The sequence below is a fragment of the Oxyura jamaicensis genome, chromosome 5, assembly GCF_011077185.1.
Source record: "Oxyura jamaicensis isolate SHBP4307 breed ruddy duck chromosome 5, BPBGC_Ojam_1.0, whole genome shotgun sequence".
Taxonomy (NCBI): Eukaryota; Metazoa; Chordata; class Aves; order Anseriformes; family Anatidae; genus Oxyura; species Oxyura jamaicensis.
The window spans coordinates 30,061,411-30,075,196 of NC_048897.1; the positions used below are offsets into that span (position 1 = coordinate 30,061,411).

The 13,786-nt window shown below is 46.1% G+C and overlaps 1 protein-coding gene and 1 long non-coding RNA gene across 2 annotated transcripts in view; one reads left to right on the forward strand and one right to left on the reverse strand.

Annotated features, from left to right (window-relative positions):
* Positions 1-13,786, forward strand: part of IGHMBP2 (immunoglobulin mu DNA binding protein 2) — a 41,889-nt gene that overhangs the window by 5,828 nt on the left and 22,275 nt on the right. Inside the window, exons 5-8 of the mRNA XM_035327331.1 lie at positions 6,446-6,609; positions 7,034-7,234; positions 10,921-11,068; positions 13,393-13,567. Of these exons, the coding sequence (XP_035183222.1) occupies positions 6,446-6,609; positions 7,034-7,234; positions 10,921-11,068; positions 13,393-13,567 (688 nt within the window). The remainder of the gene's footprint in view (positions 1-6,445; positions 6,610-7,033; positions 7,235-10,920; positions 11,069-13,392; positions 13,568-13,786) is intronic.
* Positions 6,306-8,976, reverse strand: LOC118167666. The gene is made up of 2 exons (XR_004751220.1): positions 8,877-8,976; positions 6,306-6,544 (listed from the first exon to the last, which is right to left on the reverse strand). It is a non-coding gene; the product is annotated as an uncharacterized LOC118167666 (long non-coding RNA).

Genomic DNA, 13,786 nt, shown 5'->3' on the forward strand with positions numbered 1-13,786 from the left:
GTGCTCTGTGCTTGCTGTTGCACTTTTTTCCTGTTACCTCGATTACTGCATTTAGTTGTCCACAGTAGTTCCCTTTTTTCACATGCACAGTTCTACAACCTTCAGGCTAGGTTTCTGATCTAACAGAGATGAAGAGTTAACACTAGTGTGAGTCATACCTCTGTAGTTCTAAGCACTGAACTTAGTCTGAGTCAAACCTCTTAGCCTTTTGGCTACCCAGGGACTTTGGTGTACTCAGGTTTTTAATATTAGATAAAAATTAAATTTTAACTTTCTTAGCAGCTTCAGCTGTGCCTTTTCCCCCATGGTGGCAGAACTGCCTCTCTAATAAAGAAAAATTCCTTTTCACTGAATTGCTCAGATGTGCCAAACTAAGCACAGAGATTAATTTTACATCTCCCCAGCACCAAGAATATGGATTGATGGAAACATTCAGTCACGTCAGACAAGAAATGCAATACAAGCAGTCAGCATATCACCTGAGAACAGCAAAATGCTCTGGCAGGGTGGAATGGCCTTCTATTTACATTTCCACTGTATAGCTCCTTTCATGCCAGCTAGGAAGATGTGATACTAGCCAGGCATTAAATAATAATAACTTTTAAGTTTAAATAGGTCCTGCAAGGTGCCTTCAACTCCCAGCCTCCAATGAGTTCAATGGGAGGGCACTCAGCAGCTGGCTGGATAAATCCTCTCTCTTACACCTATAAGATGGCACACGCAGATCCCCAGGTGTCCCATAGAGCTCATATATAGATGTGTTTCTGCAAATAGTATAGAAACCTGCAGTGTGTGGATTATCTGCAAAAGGCAAGAAGTATTTCCCAGGTGCATGGTCTGACATGGAAGGATAGAAAAACCTCCCAGCATTTCAGGCTGTTTCTCTTCCATGGCATGGCACAGCACAGCACCTCTTTTCATGATCAAACATCTTTTAGTCTGGTTTCTTAAAGGAATGTTTCACTGCATCTGTCTCATCCCATCCATTATCTGATTTCAAACAAACCCAGCAGGAGTCCCAGAGTTAAGTTCTGTACAGCTCATAAAACTGGATGTCTATACAGGCCAGGTAGGATGGGGCCCTGAGGAACCTGATCTAGTGGGTGCCCCTGGCACGGGGGGTAGAATTAGGTGATCTTTAAGATCCCTTCCAATCCAAGCCTCCTATGATCTATGTTAACACCACTCCAGGATGCAATTTAAACTCCAATCAGAAGCTCAGAAAGCCAGCAGTAGGAATAAGACCATATAAACACCCATCCCGACAAAAAGCCCGAACTGACACATGAAAAGAAGATTAGATAAGGTCTGTGCCCAGAGGGACAGCCTTTGTCACTGGCATCTCTGACTATGTATAAACCAAATTACAAGAAGAGTGAGAAGTAGAAGGGTCACTGAAGAGCATAAGCACCCAGCTCCATGCCCAGACAGATATTTGAGGGTGTTCTAATTTTTTAAGATGTGTGTGGTGGTATGGGAGAGTAGATTAAAAAACTAATTTCTCAAGCATACGAGTCTTGGGTCACTTAGCTGGGTTCTCAGAGGCCTGACACCACGGTCCATTTTCATAAAACACATAGGGACTTTATGCCAGCTTGGTTTGAAATTTGCCAGCAGCTTTGTAGTTCTTCACTCCTGCAGCAAAGCTTGGCAGAGTCCTAATGCATCCTCTGCTTTGTTGGTGCTTGCTGCTGTTTAGCAACATGGAGCCTCTCAACCTGGAGGGAAAGAGCAAAAGAAAAGCAACCTTTTTTTTTCAAAAAGGTTGGTTATACAGGGTTTCTTTAGGGCATACTCAAATAAGAGTTGCACTAGCCTGGTGGCATTTTGTGGCCTGTCTGGTAAATAACTTCTAGATGGTTGTTTGTTGTTTTTTACTCTTCTGTGTTGTGATTTACTCATGAATGGATCACAGCTGCCTTGTTATGGCAGAGTGTGCTGCCAAACACTGTGCCTGGAGGATCTATATTAAAGCCTGTGTCATCCCAGGAGGGTATCTAAATCCAGGCACTGACTGATTAGATGGACAAGGATTCAGATAAAGCCAATTGAAACATGTTTTTAAAGTAGTTAGTGACTGCTGGCATCTGACCAGTGCATGATATACGCTTGCAAAAAAAAGCACCAGTATGCACAGAAGGGTAATAGTGACAAAAACAAATTAGTGCCTTTTTACCCAACTGCTGATGACTTCCAGAGCTGCTAATCTGCATGCAGCTATTTCCCACCATATGTGGAAAATCCTGCTCACTACCTGGGGGATGAGTCCTTCCCAGTAGTAATGGTGTAGGCATGACTCCCACTGGGAAAATGGCTCTGGAGCATGTTTGTTTTGGGAGCAGGCTTGTATAAGGTGGTTGTCAGTAACTCGGGAAAAAAAATGCCAGGCTTTTGACTCTGAGAAGCCTAAAATTAGTTTGTACCAGCCTTCTCGCCCCATGATCTTTACAGGCTACAGACTGTCTCACAGCTTGTGGTTCTCACACCACTGCTACTGGGAGATGCTTGGGTTGCCCTTCAGCATCTAGCCAGGAGTAGGTTTGGGGATCTGAACTGTGAGGGACAGCTAGGGGCTTCAGGTTCAATTCAGAAAGCTGGTAGCTCCCTGTCTGATGCTAAGTGGTGGGGATATGTTGGAAGCTGTCTCTTCTGCATGAAGGACAAAGCTGCAGTGCTCTTGGAGATAATGCAGAATGCCAGGGCACTCTCACAAGCCCCTTCTGTGAGAGCGTATGGCTAGTGCAATCAGAAGGATTGCATTTGCTGAAGCTGGGCCCTTAATCTTTAATCTGTGCTATTATCTGTCCTCATGAGTGCTGTAATTGTGCATGCATTGAGCCCTGCATGATGAAGTCCAAGTCCTTGCAAAACATTAAAAACTGCAACTCGGAATAAATGTCCTTGGCGTAACACAAAAGCACTAGACAGGCTTCAGGAAGAATAACCTATGGAGCATCGAAAGGAGCATATGACGATAAAACCAACGGGTAGACATGATCTGCAGTTAAGAATGGGACTGCTCCCCACCACAAAGCACTTCCAAGCCTTACCTTGTTACCTACAGAAGAGTACCAAGTGGAAAAACAGGCTTTCCAAAAGGCAAACTTTGAACAAAACAGGGTTTCTGTTCACCAGACTTGGTGGAAAGCAAAATCCTGAAGCCCATCCATGAGAAATACTTCGCTTGGCTCGCCTCCACTTCAACCTGCACCTGTGGCCCAGAGCATTTAGGGCTTTCCCACAGGAAGCCTCCTATAAGAAAGCCTTCCCTGCTCACCTCTGCTGTCTCATAGCATATATGCAGGGATTCCTGCACCCATACGTTGTGGTGGATGTACAGTGAGGCTTTGCCAACCAGCAGAGGCCAGCATTTCTCTGCTTGCTGCGTGCCACAGGGCCAGCCAGGCTGGGTGCACGCAATCTCTTTTTTTTCAGAGAATTCCCTGTTGCAGGCCTAACCCAGTGCAGGTCATGATAGGATAGAGCTGGTAGCTGTTAATCCTGGAGCAGGTCAAGAAAAAGTGAGGGGATGTTAATCTGGGTCAGCCAGTGCTGGCTTCCCAGGCCATGTGGAGTGCAAAAGGCCTTGCTTGTATCTAATTCTGCTTACTGCACTAAAAAGACACTTGAAAAGAGAAAGAAGGAAGAAAAAAGCCTATTTAAAAGGTAGGGGTGCAAGCAGTAAAAAGTTGACCCAGCAGACAAAGGACTAGAGGAGCACCAGGCATTTATACCAAAGTTTCCTCTGCTCCTTGTCCCATGCACTGGGCTTGTGCTGTGTCACTTGCAAAACCTTAAATGCTCCTTGTCCCTCTGCGGTCAACCTCCTGTCAACAGAGGCCAGGAAGAGGGCCCTGAAATCTATGAGGAAAACAGTGTGGACAACTCAGTTGCCAAATAACTAAGGAAGAGAGCAGGGGAAGTTCCCTGTTTCAGGCTGAATTACCCACCTGGGTTTTGTCTAGCAGGCTGCAGAGGTGCTGATTGTGGGATGTGGCTTGTTCTTGGTACCCATACACACAGGAGGCGAGGAGTATACCTTGGACATTACACTGAAGTGCAAGAACCCTCCAGCTCTGGAAAAATGGATTTCTTCCTCCCTGGAGAGACTGTTCCTTTATAGGTATGCACCCAACACAGATGGGAACAAAGACCCCTTTCCTGGACTTGAACATCACCTTCCAGCCCTCTCCTGCCCCCTGAACTGCTGGTACTGTGCAGAAAAGGGTCTTGGTTCCTACAAAAGTTTTTGGAGGACCAACCTTGCTGGCCAGGGTTGTTTGTTTTTTTTTTTTTTTTTTCTCCAGTGTAAAGCTAAACCAAGTTCTGCATCAGGGGCTGGGTTACTTGGCCCCCAGTGAGACCCAGCCTCATCCTCTCTAGAGACTACATGGGGAGGCTGAGACAGCCAGCCTTGGGCAGAGCAGGAGACATTAACACAGATTTGATGCCACAGCACTACATCTGGGTTAATAGCCATCTTTTGGGACTATCAGTGTGAATCCTAACTGATTGCTTTTAGAGAGTACTCAGTCCAATCCTGCTGGAGTAGATAAACAGCATTTCTTCAGGTGAGCCTGCTCAGAGCCCAGCTGATAGATGGGAAAAATCAGAGGAGCCTCTTAAGAGGCTCTGTCCTCCTCCTCAAACCTTGCTAATGTGCCCAGCCCAGAAAAGAGGCACATTTCCCAGCCTGCCCCCACAGCAACTCTTGGCAGTGTGTGATTAAAAGGGAAGAGGGTGTACATGTGTGTGGAGAAGACTTGTTTCTGATCTCATTCTTTCAAGAAGGAAATATCAATGACTCCTCCATCCTGACTTGTTCCTCGTCGTGGGAAGTGGCTTTCAGTTTTTAAGCTATTCTTTCTTTTTCCCTGGACCATGGAAGCTTGCTGTTCTTCTTAGTCACTGCCATACTAACTCAAAAATAAACAAAGCAAGAAGCAGGCTAGTAGGAAAGATTACCACTACTTCCCCACCAAGCCTTTTTAACCTGTGCTCTTTTTTTAACCTGGGTGCCTCACTTGCTTGTGTTGCTTCAAAAGTCAGTGCCTGGGAGTTGCACCTAAGTTCACTTGTCTGAAGCCAGAGGAAACTTTTATGCCTTTGATGCATCCCCACCTTAAAGCAAAGGTAGAGATAGAACAGATGATGCCCTGCAGGGAATGATGCCCAAAGATTTGTCTTATATAAGCTTTCGTGGGAACATTATTTTCGGTAAACCTCAGATGAGTCATCATCTCTGCTGTAATTAACTTCTGTAATGAACAAGGAGATTAGCAGCAGGATTAAGTGGGATGAGAATAAATAATGGGTTTAAATTAGATAAATCTAGGAGGTAAAGAGTGGCTTGTGAGAATTCTATCTTCCGCAGTGAAACCAATCCTCTTATAACGCAATTTAAATACTCTTTTCTCCTTTCTGATCAATCCAAACCAACAGTTTTCATCATTTATATGGGCTGCTTGTATCATTTTCCTGGGCTGCATCACCAGAGGGGTGTCAGCAGGGCAGGGAGGGGATTGTCTCCCTCTGCTCTGGCCACGAAGATGCTCAGAGGGCTGGAGCATCTCTCCTATGGAGAAAGGCTGAGAGAGCTGGGGATCTTCAGCCTGGAGAAGAGGAGGCTTCAGGGTGACCTCATTGCAGCTTTTCAATACTTAATGGGGGCTTATAAAAAGATGGAAAGCAATATTTTACTCATACAGATGATGGGACAAAGGGGAATGGCTTTAAACTAAAAGATGGGAGATTCGGGTTTTAAACTAAAAGATTCAGGCTTTAAACTAAAAGATGGGAAATTCTTCACTGAGAGGGTGGTGAGGCACTAGCACAGGCTGCCCAAGGAAGCTGTGGATACCCCATCCCTGGAGGTGTTCAGAACCAGGTTGAATGAGGCGCTGGACATCCTGATCTGGTGGGTGGCATCCCTGCCCATGGCAGGGGGATTAGAACTGGATGATCTTTGAGGTCCCTTCCAACCCAAGCCATTCGATGATTTTCTTCCCTCTTTCCACTGAATGCTTACTAAATATGCTGGCTCACCTCCAAAATATCCCCAAAGCACCCTCCCTGTCCTAAACATTTTGTATTATGGCAAGCAGATGCCTTTTTAAACACTGTAAAGACTATATATAAAGCATGTACAGAGTAGCTGTATTCATACCTGAATGCTTGCTCCTTTGGAAACATCACCAGGTGGGGGGAAGAGACTGATGCAGCACGGGTAGCCTGTTTGTTCTAGAAGTACAAAAATCCTTACTTTTACCAGTTCGTGGTCTTTCAGCCACCTAGGTGGGAAACAGCATATCTCACTCCCCAGTCAAGTTATTCTCATTATCTAATAGACTTGGCTGAGCCACTGGGAGCATCTGGTTTATATTCATGGATTTGTTTCTCAGCAAACACCAAAGTTAGGGCTGAGAATCTCTTGCTGTCTCCCCAGAGCCTTTAAAGTTTTACAATGACTTGCTGGACACATCACAGAGGGAGGCTGTCTCCTTCTCACTGGCACAGAGGGAGCTTGCCATCGTCCACGGACCACCTGGCACAGGGAAGACCACGACAATAGTAGAGATCATCTTGCAAGCTGTACAGCAAGGCCTGAAAGTGAGTAATCAGTGACAGGACTGTAGTGGCAGCAAGCATGCTGATTTATTTTGCAAAGTCACTGGGGTTTGTGGCAGCTGGAGCAGATCCAGTAGCAGCTGTGTTACACTGTAGAGCCTGGCTTGACTTGCACAGGCTGGGCAGTTTCCCCTACCAGCTGAAATGAGCAAATAGAAGCTTCAAAGCTCAGGTTTACTAATTATAGAAAACCCTGCCCTGGCACTTGAAAGCGAGAAGAAGAATTTGAGAGCTTCCTTTGGTGCTTGGAGGCTATGGAGAGTCAGTGGTTTATTCCTAATGGCTGATATCCTCCTCTCTGCTCTGAAGTGCCCTCCTGTTGCTCAGCCCCTGTTGCAACAGTGCTTTGCCGGCCTTGGCAGTCTCACATTCAGCAATGACAAGCACTTGCTTTCTCCCCTCGCAGGTCCTGTGCTGTGCCCCTTCCAACATTGCAGTGGATAACCTGGTGGAAAGGCTGGCTGGCTACAAAGCCCACATCCTACGGCTGGGGCACCCTGCTCGCCTGCTGGAGCCCATCCAGCGGCATTCCTTGGACGCGGTCTTGGCCCACAGCGACAGTGCTCAGATCGTGGCAGATATCAGGAAGGACATCGACCAGGCCTTCGTATGTGTCCCTGCAACAGGCCCCACGTGGGTAACCTGAATGCCAGCTGTCTGTATTAGCAGCACCCAATCTGTTAGCCAAGTTGCAGAAGGTCACTTTAGGAGAAGGGAAAGGTTAAAAAAAAAGCATAGTGGAGAGGTCTCACAATGACAGCTGGAGGTGTATGTAACCTGCATTCATCCCTCTGACTGGGCATCATTTAACTTGGCCTTGGAGGAGAGGAATTAGGGTGCAAGCCCGGTCATCAGAAATGGGGGAAGCTTCTAGCCTGAAGCACCTTACAGAGACCACCTCTCTACCAGGGTATGCCTGAGCCAAGATCACTTGCCAGCACTGCTCATCTCCATCTGCCATAGAGGCAGCTGAGGGCAAAACCCCTCCTAGACAAATTCCTCTCTGAAGAGGCAAAATTATAGTCATTACTGCTGTGCAGAGGGGAGATGCTGCAGTGCCCGGCTCTCCAGATTTTGTCTGGCATTGTTCATGCAGTCCTCTTCACCAGAGGGGAAGGGAAACATTCACATCATTAATTCACTTCCTAATGAGATATCTGGCTGTCCTAACACTCCCTCCCACTCTCAGCCACCTCAAGTAGAAAGCAGAGTACACCATAAAAATGCATCCTTAATTTCTTCTTTCACAACTTAATTTTTTAAGGCTTAATTTACTGAGTACCTCTTCTACTTGAGATAATAGATTTTGATGATAATTGGAACTTTTTTTGTCCCCCTTCTGGTGACTGCATTGTCCAAAAGCCATTCTGCAGATGTGTCCAGCCTAAGCAAGATTTCCTGTGTCTCAGTAGGAGACACAGGAAAGCATCCTCACACTCCTGATCATTGCACCATACTTGCCTAAATATACTGCCATGCCCTTTGGTAGGGCACCACGCATTTACTTTTTTGAATGATGTAGGTTGAAAGTTCAGCTCCATGAGCATCAGTCTGCAGCTACTGCTGTGGCAGCAGCTTCATTTTTTCCCCCAGATGTGGGACCCAGTTATAATCACAGCTACACACTGAGCCTTTTTTACATCTTTCTCACTAATGGCTGATTTTTTGTCCTGTCCTCTCCTTGGGAAAGGCTTTAAAAGGCAGGAGGAGATTTCACCTGGGAAAGGTGGGAGAAAATGGAAGAATCTGCTTCCTCCCTAGATGAAAGGGTACATGGGGATGGGAGACAAGGACTGGCCACCAAAGCTTGTTCCACTTCACAACACCAGAGGGAAAAAAACAATAACATAGTGCGGCAATTCAGCTTGCATGGCAGTGCTTTGAGATCACAACAGATGCACCTGACTTATTATCATAGAACATCCTGAGTTGGAGGGGACACATAAGAATCATTGAGTCCAACTCCTATTACCTCCCTTTCTCTCTCTGGGCTGTAGAGAGCTCACCTCTGAGGTCCTAGCCTCTCTCTCCCTCATCCTGCCTCAGTTTCTTCCTCTTAGCATCCCCTAATTGTCTATTTAATTATTTATTCCTTCATTCACTTCTATTTTGACCTTTCTCTCTCCCCTTTTATTTACCAGTGCCTTCAGCCATGGAAGGATTAGTAAATGAAAATCCAAGCTCTTTGCATACATTTTTCTACCCAATTTTGTTCCCCCCCCCCCCCCCCCCCCCACACACACACACACCTGTTTAGGCTGGGAGCTTTCCAGGACATCATCTTCTGGATCTTGTTTGCACCAACAAAGGTGCAATCCCACAGCACCCAAGCAAGAAAGGCAGATAGGTTATCCATGTCATTATGGTGAGTACTGAAACAAGTCTGCAGCTAGCTGAGGAAGAAAGCAGAACCCAACCAAGTTCATGCAAGCCCCCCTACAGGGTTCATAGAAGGATAAGGGAGCAAGGTCTGGCCTTAAATGCAGTTCCCAGACCCAGGGCTGAAGGGCATACAGGTGGGGGCCCAAACAAGGCAGATTAGGGTAACTAGAGCCTGCTGGCACTCGTGAGGCCCTAACGAGGAGTGAGTGGGCTCAGTGTGCCAAGCAATATCCTTGGGGCTGACCGGCTGTGCTGTTACTGCTGGGCTGGGCTCCCTGCTCCCTCAGCTGCTTTCAGATTTGACATTCAGCCAGATGTTTGGGTCTTAATGTCATCAGCCAGTCGCTATTGTTAATTCACTAACTAGATCTTTTTTGCAAAACAGACATGAAACTTGGAGTACTGGCACCAGCAATTTTGCTCTCTAATTTTCCTGTGTTTCAGGCAGAGGGGAAGTCGACACTAGTCTGTTTTGTTCCTTCAACTAATCGAGTGCCAGTAACGGCACCCACTGTCTCCCTTTAGGCCAAGGAAAAGATCAGCTTTGCTTTTAGCTCAGGAAAAGATGATCCCTCCTGTGCGATCCCTTCCTTGTAACTTCCAAACCCGTCCACCTATTTGACTACGTTTGACAGACATATAGAGGCCTCGCAGATATTAAGTACCTAGAAGCTTAACAAAAACAGGTGGCTGGGGAGATGAGAGAGACACAAGTGAACGTCTTTCCCAGAGGAAATGTTGTGGTACAAGCTGTGGCATGGTCTCACACACCAGACAATCCATCCATGCAGAAGATGGTTATAGGAACCATCAACTCTTACTGGCCTGGCTGCTTTTGAAAGCCCTTGTTTGTAGCCTTTTCAGGTTTCTCATGTCATCAGCCTTCTCTCCAAGGAAACAGCCCAGATTTCAGCTTGAGAGCATGGGCAGCTTTCTCAAGGTGACCTGCAGTGAGCGATAGCTTGTCCGTTGTCTCCTAGCCACCAGCCTGCAGCCGGGGAAGCGCCAGCAACCATTGGTGATGAGTTGATGTTTTAGATATATTTAATAGGCGTTGCTAAAAAAAGCCACGAGCCTGTCTAGATATTGCTGTGAATCATTTACAACAACTCAAGAGACGCCCCTTTAAAAATGCAGAACTGCTGCTGTGGCTGGCCATGGTGCAGCCAACTTGGGGAGCCCTCCTGCTTCGAGGGCTCTTGGAGCCCAAGGGTCCCTGCTTTCCCTGAGCAAGGGAACAGACTGAGACTGGGAGAGCGTTTGTGATGTTCCTCACCCAGTAAAGGCACAGAACTCTTCCCAGTAAGCCTAAACACCACTACATATTACACCCCTCCGTGTGCTAAGGTGCTTCTGCTTCTGCACGGAGTTGGCTGTTGGCTGGACCAAAGCATCTGACCTTCTCCCTGCTGATCTTTGGGGCACAGGGAAAGCACAGGGCAGAGCAGGAGGGCTGAACAGAGGTTTTAAGGTCAGGGAGTTACTCTTTAACAATCCTTTATGCTCATAATTAAGGATGTTTTTAAGAGTTTTTTTAAGTATGGACCAGCTAAGCTTGGGAAATCACTGTCTGGACCATGAGTGATGGTGCTAGTGCTGATACTCCCAGATGGTCGGATAGGCAGTGAGTGATATTCTCATTTTGCTGCTCCACGCACCGAGCCTGGGGTTGTATTGATCCAGTTCATCTTTTGCACAGACAGACATCCTTGTTATGTTTCAGACAGTGCTGATCGCAGAAGGGGCTTTCTGGCGGGGAGAGGGAAGAGAAACCAAAGTTTTATGGAGCTGATTCTGATAAGCCAGTGGATCATGGTGTACATAGAGGGGCCGTGTTGAATCTGACTGCTTTGGTCATCTGAGAAGCTGAAAATAAACCTGTTTGGTCTATCTGGGTTTTTTATTTTACAGGCAAAAACCAAAAAGGCCCAAGACAAGGGAGAACGGAGCCATTTTCTCAGTGAGATTAAGGCACTGAAAAAGGAGCTGAAGCAACGAGAAGAAACTGCCATGACTGCAGCCCTTACTCGTGCCAGTGTTGTCCTTGCTACAAATACAGGTGCAAGATCCTCTTTCTCTTCAATATTTTGCCTCACTTGGCAAGACTGACGTAAACCATGCAATGCTGCATCCTGCCAGGGTAGGAGGGAGGCTTAGATTTCCTGCTCCTTGGAGTTCTGTCAAGTTTTCTGCATGCTGTCACACCCCTCCCCAGTGGGATCCTCACTGCTTACACCCTGGTACGTTGTTCCACTCTGCAATGAAGAGAAGGTGTAGACCACCTCGTGGATCTAGAGTATGGTACTTAGAAGAGCCTTTGGTGGGAGCCAGCGTGGCTCGTCTTTGTGAGTTCTGAGTAGGAGCACAGCTTCTAGCGAGTAAACAAGCGCTATTGGAAGTGTGCAGTCTGCTAATTGATTTCATAAGTCACATGGAATTGCTTTCCTGCTTGGATAATTTCCATGGCTGATGAAATACAACACATATTTCCGTAGCCTGGTCTCAGTCTGTGTGTTTGGTTAGTTTTGTAAATCACCCGAGTGGAATAAACCACATGGGGTTTAGGGAACTGTTCCAGGTGTTGGTCAGGCAGCACATGTAGGCACATCTACAAAATCCCTTGCAATCAAAGGGAAACATCAGTGTTTAAATTTAACACATGCTAAAGTGCTTTTCTAGATCAGATGTGTAATGCTCCAGAGCCCACTTATAATCTTCAGATTTGGTTGCTCAGAGATTACTCGCTGAAGGAAAACGTCAGTAATTTTAGTTCATAAAAAAGAACCTCATGGGGCATTCGCAAGTTACTAACATGAAGGTAAAATGGAAGAAAATTCCTTCCAGTAATTATTTGCTGGGAATTGATCTCTCACTTCTTGTAGCTTTGTATGAAAAAATGGGGGAAGCTTTATTTTTTTCAATAAAACCAGTATTTTGTGCTAGGCATTGCGATGATCGGATTTGATTATCTCCAAGGGCTTGCTAGCCTGTTTGGAGGTCTCTGCAATTCTGTTTCAGTGAAAGGCAATGGAAAAACAAAGGGTTTGAACTTTCTTTTCCTCAGTTAAGTAATCTTGGCATTTGTCTCAAACCATCTAGTTTGATGGGAATTACTTATGCAAGCCAAACTGCTCTGTTGCTAGGTTCAGCGGAGGGGGAATTTAATCATGGCAACGCAGAGGGACAGCAGTGACCTTTAGTTAATAGGAGTTTGATAAGTTGAGCAGCAACACTGGAGGGGAAGGAAACCATCTGCACAGCTGCACGCCAGATAGGGACAGTTTTAGACAGACCCTTTCTAGTTATTTTTCTTTCCCTTCCACCTGCAGCGTGGTAAAACTGCAAAAGTCAAGTTCCAGCTGTATGGCCCTTGTTATCAGAGTGGACTTACATAGGCTGGATTTTATTTTATTTTTTAAGGAAAACACAGCATCTCAGTTGACAAACTGTAACATCAGATCTGATGCAGAGCCATAGAGGCAGCAGGGTTTGCAGTGTCAAAGCAAAATCATTCCTAATCAGTTGCTTTCAATGCCACACTGCAATAGCACAGGAGCTTTGAAAAAGCATGTCTGTGAATGCTGTGACTAAAATCTCCTTGTCTGGCACGCTGGCTTCTTCATCATTCTTTCCTCCTTTGCATCTTCTTTTTCTCATGAATTGCAGTGATATTTTGATGCCTGGGAAATGCACTGTTCCGATTGATGCACGGATCAATATCGTTTCATGTCTGGATTATAGCAGGCCCTAGGTGAGGGTTATTTGGTTGACAATACAAATGAATGTCTGATGTAAAAAACAGCTCTTTCCCTGGCTGTCTGGCTACAGTCTCTTGTGTTTGCCTTCTCTTGCTCTCATGAGGAAGGACGGGGGAGCACAGCCAGGGTCAGCAGGGTTGAGGAGTCTGGGTCTCAACTGATCTTTCCCCCTTGGGGTATCCCTCAGTATATTAAGCAATCTCATGTCTGTCATCCTTCCAGTTTTGGTTGGTGAGAACTTTTGTTTGCATTTGAGGGCAGAAGGAAGGTGGGTGTTCATTAGTGCTTTTGCTCTACTTTTGCTCTGGTGAAGTATTCGAGCATATTGTTCTGTTTATCAGCTGTGTTTCACTGCTGCTTTCAAAGATGCTTTGGAAGCTTCTGGCCCCAGATGCCAGGGCAAAAAAGGACAAACAGAAATTGGCAAAAACAACTCTGACACATACATGTAAATGTATGTTTATTTGTCATCGACTGCAGAGCTGAATCTCTAAATCTCTGCAGAGAAACGTCATTCTACCTCCCTCCTTCAATCACAGTTAAAGCATGTATGCTTTGTTTTAAAAATGTGTTGCTTGCTCTTCTGTGCTTCCCTGCTAAGCTGTGCACCTTGTCCTTTCACTAGGTGCTTCCTCGGATGGTCCGCTGAAGCTGCTTCCTGAAGATCACTTTGATCTTGTGGTGATAGACGAGTGTGCACAAGCCCTGGAAGCCAGTTGCTGGATACCTCTGCTGAAAGCTCCCAAGTGCATCCTGGCTGGGGATCACAAGCAGCTTCCCCCCACCATCATTTCTCACAAGTAAGGAGTGGTTTGTGGCCACAGGTTCTCCTGTTGTTTGTGCTTCGGGACACCTCAAGTTTCAAGACACTTCATTAATGTGATTATTTAGCAGTGTCATCCCTGGGCTGGGCTTGGTCACACAGCCAGAATTACATCAGACCTGTTTTACCCAGAGCCACTGCTTAAAGTTTAATGCACCTCCATCTGAGCAGGCTTTCTTGTGGCACAAGGACGTGA